Source organism: Pterocles gutturalis, unplaced genomic scaffold (genome assembly GCF_000699245.1).
Source record: "Pterocles gutturalis isolate BGI_N339 unplaced genomic scaffold, ASM69924v1 scaffold45461, whole genome shotgun sequence".
Classification (NCBI taxonomy): domain Eukaryota; kingdom Metazoa; phylum Chordata; class Aves; order Pterocliformes; family Pteroclidae; genus Pterocles; species Pterocles gutturalis.
In genome coordinates, this window is record NW_010107138.1 from 31,864 (window position 1) to 40,026 (window position 8,163).

General features: G+C 39.6%; 1 protein-coding gene across 1 annotated transcript; it reads right to left on the bottom strand.

Annotated features, from left to right (window-relative positions):
- Positions 1-898: 898 nt before the first annotated feature.
- OTOR (otoraplin) lies at positions 899-5,346 on the bottom strand. The gene is made up of 4 exons (XM_010087990.1): positions 5,223-5,346; positions 4,636-4,775; positions 3,967-4,077; positions 899-922 (listed from the first exon to the last, which is right to left on the bottom strand). Exons 1-4 carry the CDS (start codon positions 5,344-5,346, stop codon positions 899-901), a joined length of 399 nt encoding a protein of 132 aa, XP_010086292.1.
- Positions 5,347-8,163: the final 2,817 nt, after the last annotated feature.

The following is an 8,163-nucleotide window of genomic DNA, read 5'->3' on the forward strand; positions in this document are numbered from 1 at the left end:
CGGCCTGCCACAGGAGGGCCCTCGGAGGCGCTTTTCGGCTGTAGTTTCTGAGGCAGAGTACCCACCTCTGTTCCGTGGCTTCAGAAACGGCTTGTTCCTCAAAAGTTATACGAATTTTCTACTTCCTCACCCGGTTCCATGAATGAGGCTCTCCACGACGCAGCAGGCATCCCGGCGCTGGCAGTACAACTGTTGGAGCCAGAAGAGGGATCAGCAGGATACCTCCTGCACGTCTCCTCCTTTAGCAGAGGCAAAATGTCTTCTACACCATTGCTCAGGGGAGCAACAAGGTACCGTGCTCCCTCTGAGCTGGGGGGGCTGGGCACCATCCGCAGCCTTACCCCCTCATCCTGGCCCTGAGCCACAGCTACAGCCTAAACATGCCCTCTACCAGCACAGGGGAGGGGCAAGATGCTCTTTTTGGACACACTGCTAAAGCCCATATTTAGTGACTGGTGATTTCTCAGTTGTGGAGTAGCTCTTGCAACAAAAATTATTTATTCCAGCAAGTCACAGACAGATCACCCAAAGAGCGTATTTTTAATATCTAATACATGGTGTAAAGTTGTAGCAGGAAAATGCAGGTCAGGATTGCACACGAAATCCCATACATAGCATATTTTATACCAGACTTACAGCAATTCAAAGGCTATTAGCTTTATTAACAAGTCACAAAGTATATGCAGGTAAAAATGTCCTAAAGAACAAATCCCATGTGAGGCTATTTCCCCATTCCAAATCACTCCCTCTAAATGAAAAGTTTCTTGTTTTGAAGAAAAATTACTTGTTTCATCAACATCTATTACAGGAAGGGCTGTGTGTTCAAGGAGGGTGTCCAGGTTTCCTCCTCTCAGCTTTCCCTGGTAGCAGCCAAGAAATTACCTGACTGCTTTCAGAACTATTCACAGAAGAAATCAATGTCCTGAAAAAGAGAGTAAAAAAGGAAAGATTTTGAGACTGAAGGATTAACGTTCCTTTATCACCCCCAAAGGTACATCAGCAGATGCAAAGAGCGAATACACTATAATATACTCAAAGTACACCATAATATACTCAAAGTATGTTCTCTATAAATCAACTAACTTCACAGAACTCTGGAAAAGGAAAATGTCCCTTGTCTTTTGACTCCTTTTGTGTAGCTGGGATGATTTGTTCCTGCCATAAATATTTAAAGTGTATTAGGCAATACCAGCTTCTCTCCTCATTTCAAATTATTATCTCCTTTTCTTGTTTTGTGTTCCCACATCCATACACAACTAATAAATCCAGGTAACCCTTTATCCTTAAACAGTTCCTAATCACATATGAAAAGGATGCCTCAAACAGACTGAGGCTATACAATAGACTTGCTATGGAGAAACCTGAGTAGAAAATAAATGCCAGTATTTTGCCTGAAAACTTACAGCATGGGCTATACTCTCACATCATATTGCTTTCATCTAACTTCCTGCTATTATCTTATATGGCTATGCAGATCTTGATTCTCCTGCAGGGAACTATCACACTGTTGTGCCCAAACTGTACCACATTTACATTAGACCAGTGTATCACATATAGCTGTCCACTAGAAGCAGAAGACAGGGAGCTGTTTCAGAGCAGATGCTTACTGGTGATGAAAGTACTCTCATCAAATAGCCAATTTTAAGTGATCGAGGGAAGGCAGGCAATCCACCACTGCTGTAGTATACACAATCTATTGAGTCTATTGTATTCAGTGTGATTCAATCTGTAGTATACACAATCTATTGTGTTGAGTCTATTGTATTCAGTGTGATTCAATGGTTCAGAAGTAGCAGCACTGGGAGGAAAAAAAAAAAGTCTCCTAAGATTTACTGCTTAAACAGCAACGAACAGGCATGGATTACCCAGTGCTGCACAACAGGACTCTGAGAGAAGTTCACAGGCAGAAACATTTATTAGCAGGGTGTGTAGCTGATGGCATACATTGTCTACAACAGTGAAAGTTACTGTTAGGGTAAAAAAAAAGAAAAATTAAGGAGGGTCAGAGACACTGAGGCCCCCAGGCTAAGGTCCTCTTTCAGGCTTCTTTCCAGTGCCCCTATAATACTCTTCCCCATCAAGTTCCCTATCAGTCATTCTTTGATGCAATGTCATTTGTGTATGCCACCAGTGCTTTGATCAGGGGCAAATGCCACATGCTGATTAATCATTAAGCTTTGGGCATCATCGGGTCCCCTAATATAAATGGCAACTCCTTCCCAAGAGAACCCAATCGGAACAGCAATAGTAGGCTTTGCCAGTGCAACGCCAGGAAAGCAAGGCAAAAACATTGCCAGTGGCTTGAGGGAAGGTTACAGAGCTGTGAGCAAGAGACTGGCTTCTGAGTTGCAGATGGAAGGCTGATGGCATTAGAGGCATCTATGCACTGTGCAACACTCGATCTGTATAAAACAGCACCTTAAGGGATATTTCTGGAGCAAGCAGTGTGCCGATACACACTTTGGTCAAGATGTGGTGTATACTGTTTTAAATGTGAACTTAGAAAATTGAGTAGGATCCTTATGGTCACATTTGCAACACACAGCTTTTAGAGCAGTAGAACAAGGAAAAGAATGTATCTGTATCGCCCTTTGTTTTCATTGTGAAGTTCCTGCATAGCAAGAATGTGCAGTAAGGGTGAAACAACTGTGAAAGTCTGTCACTAGTTTTGTGAAAAAAACACTACTTTACAGTTAAAGTTCTGCATTGCAGCCTGATAACAACCCGTTCCGGACCCCACGTCAGCCTGCAGCCTAAGACGTTGCTTTAACCTACCTCTGCTTCCAATTCAGCTGCAGCGCAGACTGGCTGTCACATTGTTGAGAAACGAGTTCAGAAAAATATTTTAGTTATTCTTTCATGTTCTGTGCCTAATTAATTGCTGTAATGCTTCTGGGCCAAATTCAGAATAACCTAATGTAGTGTCAAGAAAAGCAATCTATTATCTGAGATTTGCATTTCCTCAAATAAAGCTTGTCTGACACATCATAACACAAATCCTAGCAACTATTAACATGAAACAAAATTCTCTCTTTCACTTATTTCCTCTCTGTTAATGGATCCCAGTAATCTGGCCCTGGGATTAAAAACTGCACGCACTATTTCAAGATTGAAGCACTATTTGTTGTATTTTGCCATACACTTCAAAATGGCACATAGCTAAATACTCAAATGGGTGAAGGTGATTACTGGAAATGTATAACTCAATTTGTTTCAAGCATAGAAATAAGCTACCAATAAGTTTTAGTTGTAAGACAAACCATACCAGCCTCTGAGAAAGAACCCTCCCCTTCCACTCTGTGAAGTGTTTCAGATCTTCAGTAAAATTAAGAGTTGTCTGGTGGATGAGACACTACTGTACGTAACCAGGGACAATTACCCTTTCAGAAATACAGCCTACTCATTCATGGAACACTAACGTGTTTCCAATGGCTTTTTAATTCAGCTTTTTGATAGATGTACCAGTAACTTTGAAAGCATGATTGCTTTCTCATAAAAAGAAGAGAGTAAATCAGAAGTTCTCTATTAACAATGTCCATCTATATATAATGTCCATATAATGTCTATATATAATGTCCATACAATTAATAGAAAGTGTGCTTGTACATGTTGTTAAAGTACACAGCACAATATCTAAAAAATTCTCTAAAAAAGAAAGTTTATTGCAATGTATTGCAGACAGTTTGGGTAAAACTTACACGGCCTTGAAGGAATACTATTCAAATCAATAGGAGCTCTAATAGGATCAAGCCCTTAATGCAGCATTTGTACTGCCTGCAATATCAGAGGTTATGTTAGGGATTTTATTGAAGCTATTTGCCTGTATAAAGGCCCAAAGATTAGATCCCTAAACATCTGTGATATGCTACAATCAACTGCCACAATTATGATTTGTTTTTAAGGCAAATTAGCATTACACAGCCAAGTATAATTATGTAGCCAGCTGGGCTTTTGCAAATTCCTTACCATTGTAGGAACAGTCTTATTTGCTTCTTGATAGACATGTTGTTCTGAGACTAAACTGCTAGGGAAATAACCAACTGTCCCCATATGGTCTTCATACTGTTCTCCATAAACCTTCAAGCAAGGAGATATATAATTAGGTACCTTAAAACAGTCCTCATCTGGTTTGAGCTAGTTCATAATTTAGTCAAAAGCAGTTACTAATAACGTTTCTTACTCTGCTTTTTGATTTCGTAGTTTCCAATTAGCTGGCACATGAAACAAACCATTAACACAAGTTCTGATACAGGCATACTTTTCGGAGTCAGTTCATAATGCCTATAGTTTATTTGGAAACTTTATAAATGCAGCTAATATTTATCTTCATTTCCCTTACATTTTAAGGGTTTTATGACCAACTTTCTCCTCCATAGTTTCAGCAAGCAGCCATAGAAAAGAACTGTCAAGCCCTTCTGTTAAGGTTCAGTTCATAATTACCGTATAGTTATTTAATTACAAAAAACAGTTTAAAAACCTCAAGACTCCTCAATCAGTTTAAGTTAAAACATTCACTTTGAAAACTAAGCTGCTGCTTTAAAACCCACAATAGCTCAGCATCAGCATCCATTTCTTGACAGAAATGCATGTTAATCTACTTCTGGTTTGCTCATATACGCAAGAATCTCCTCTTACACTTCCAGCCCAGAATTCTCCAGAGTCTTTTTCTTTCACTAGTTTTGAGTAAACATAAATCAATTGCCCTTTTTTAATATTAATGAATCTGCAGTCTGGAGCATTATAATCCTCTTCTGCTCTGGCAAGGGAAATTGTGTCTAGAAAAAAAAAAAAGAACGAGGTCGACAAATTTATATACATATATACTTATATAGAGAGAAATACAAATACGTGTGTGCTTGTATGCACACATGTAAAACTATTTCTACAGATAAAAGTACATTATCCTGCAATTAATAAAAGTCTTCAAGAATTTGTTCTGCTCATTTTTCTATTCTCCAGTAAGCAAAGTAACAGCTTAAGAATGTGCCATTTTATTGGTGGAAGTTGCAATCCTTCTCTCTATGCTTATCTTTCACTTGAGTGAAAAATGTCCTTTTGCAATAAAACTGCATGTGACATTCCACATAAACCCTCCCACTCTGCTTTTAAAATTGACAAACCAAGGCAAATATAACAGCTAAATAAGCAGAGTAGTTTTCCCTCTTACTACAGGATCCAAACTCTGCAGTAATTTTTGAGACTATATTCTCAACATTACTTACAGACACAGTCGTCATCAGCACACAGCTTCTCACTGGCAAGCTTGTCCATAAAAATTCCAGTTACAAGAGGATACATTAATCCAAGACACAAAAGTAAAATAACCAAATAAACACATCGTGCCATTTTTCTTTGCTGCAATGCTTTGCTGTGTGCACACCGGGTCCAGTAATCCTTGTCTTTTATGGAAGAGGCAGACATCTGGACAAACACACCGGGCCAATGGGAAGGGGTCTGGGCGACATTCCACGCCACCAGAGGAGCCGCAGGCGGGAGGAAGACCTCAGGGTCCAGTCACGAAACTGAATCCCCTCGCAAAGCCATTCTGCATTAACATTTCAATCTGCAACTGTATTATTTAAACATTGTAAGTCTTCCTGTAGTTGTCTATGGTCTTAATCTGACCTCATGCAAAGTCAGAAAATGAAAATTAAGTCAGACCCTGGTAAACAGCCAAGGAAATTACATCCTTCCAAATCCTCCAAGTTCTTAATTTTCAGAAATGCTCACTGACAAGCATTATCTCTATTGGACTGTAAACCCTCTGCAGCAGAGATTCCTGTTATGGTCTGCCGAAAGGACCTGCTAGGGCCCTAAACACATGGATGCAAATGTAAACAAAACATTAGGGAGCTGAAACCCAGTAAAAAGGCTTTGCAAGTCAGCAATTTAAATTTGAAGTCTAGAAGCTCAAGCACCACATACTTGTATAGGCAACATCCTTTCCACATGGAGATGCAGTGGAGAGCAAACACAGGTTACACCAGGACAGCAACCATTTCACTTTTCTTCGCATAGCTGAACTCAGGGGAGAGATCGCAGCTGCAAGATGCTGAACAACATACAAGCTGACTGAAAAAGCCCCCTTTACACCCCGGACAGGACATCTAGAATTCATCGAACTTCCCAAAATCTTGCCACAGCATACATGAAGCAAGACTTAGAGGGAGTATTTTAATTAAAATAGAAGCGCACATACACACAAAAGGAACAACCACTGGATTCACTGCACTCTAAGAAATACTCATCACAACTGTCAGGCTACAGAAGGCTGGTCTAGATCAATCCTTAAAAGTTACCAAGAGCAAGTTTGGAAATTCCCCAAACAGCACCCCAGGGAATTGGTGCTTCCAGACTCACAAGGAGGCCTGAGGAGCTGCTGGCTGTACCAGATTTCAGTCCACAAGCAGAATACAGGAAGCTGTCTACTGTCATCAAAAATCCCACACTCTTTTAAAGAGCATCTTACAATTTCTAGCATCACCCCCCTATTACAGCTGACTTCACTGCGTCCTCCTTTAATCTTCCAGTCCATTACTACTTCCTCCGACCTCTTGCATACAGTGTCTAACTTCCTTTGCAGACAGCTACACACAAACCCTTCTAAGTGAGTAAAAGTGAAGAGCAGTGGTATGCAATGGTAGTCCCAAGTACACAGACTAGTGGGATGCAAGGACAGCATAATACCTATAAAATCATGACTGCAGAAGGAAAAACATAAGGCTCATGACGCAATAACATAGTCACTTTTGCTTCCTTACAGGTACATTGAAATTATTTCTCATATGCAAGTATTAGAATACTTGTGAAATCACAAAAAATAATCACTAAAACTAATAAAAAAATACATATGTGGAGATATGATGGAAATCAAGATGACACTGAAAGGGGCATCATCTTACAATATACTCTGGGAGCAGAAGATTAAAGATTTTCCAAGTCTTGTGAAAAAAGATGGTTTATGTAGCTAGTTTTATGCTTACAGATGCACTGAAACACAGCACTTGCTCAGATATTGAATGGACATACCAGAACTACCATACATAATATATGAAGAGGTATACTAAAATTTTATAAAAAGCAATCACGGTTCCCTGAAGGTGCAGCACTTTGTCCAAAGAACAGTTTTAAGTCAGATCTCAACTGTTTCAGAACACAAACTGGGCAAATACTGCAGCTACAACTGAGCGCACATAACACCGGAAGGGACTGCACCGTGCCATGGTCATAGAGGAAGGCTACGGCCTCCAGCCCCCACTGACCAAATTACATTGGAAGCAGAAAAACCCTCGACACTTGGAATCTAGCTACAATGCAAAACATTCTTCCTTGTTGTTTCTTGCCCAAACTACTTCTGAAGGAAATAATCTAACTCTATCCCATGACTTCTTTTTCTGAAAGGATAGAGGTCTCACAAAGTGTTCAAGAAGTGAGGAATGGTGCACCATGACAAGCACTGTGTGGCCACCTCCTTTCAAACATTCAAGGGTCTGATTGCAATCCTCCTAGCCAACACCATGCAACAGCTACTGCTAGATTCACCAAAAATACAATCATATTTTAAGTAAATTTCGTTATTCTCTTAACCTAAAACATCTTTCAACGTCTTTCATCACCTGAAAAAAACCACTTCAGCCTTTGATTTTTGTACCCAAATATTTAGAACAGTTGAAACTCACAATACTACATCTAATTAGTTCATTGCATTCAGTGTATTTCATGTCATACAAGAGCTGTAAAGGTTTTTGACAAATAGAAAAAAAACCAAAACCAAACCCAGAAGCATTACATGTATTTTGGAAAAGTCTGCCCAAAAACAGACCATCAGGCTCATCCGCATTGTTTTCGTAAAGAGACAGAAACCTCTTCCTAAACAATTAATTAAAATAACTGGTAAAAGGGCTGGAAAGAGCAGAAGAGAACAGATAAACTTCTGTTTCTTCTGTGAACCTGCTTCTACTACCAGACATCATTAGAAAGACAAAACCAAGTTGAACAACGGTGCTGTCAAACTGTAATCAATTTCTACCCATACCTCAAAAAACCCCCACTAATGATACTTTGATTTTCTTAAGTGACAAAATTATTCTTGCTGAAAAGCAGCTGTCCCCTTGATAATGAGGCTAAAGATTGAGTGTTGCATTTATTCTGAATATGCTGACA

Bases quoted from the DNA above. Each gene is read 5' to 3' on its own strand.
- OTOR (XM_010087990.1), bottom strand. From the start codon at position 5,346: ATGGCACGATGTGTTTATTTGGTTATTTTACTTTTGTGTCTTGGATTA. The intron at 4,776-5,222 runs GTAAGTAATGTT...TTTTTTTTCTAG, and splicing joins TGCTGATGACGACTGTGTCT to ACACAATTTCCCTTGCCAGA. The intron at 4,078-4,635 runs GTAAGAGGAGAT...CCTTGCTTGAAG, and splicing joins GAGAATTCTGGGCTGGAAGT to GTTTATGGAGAACAGTATGA.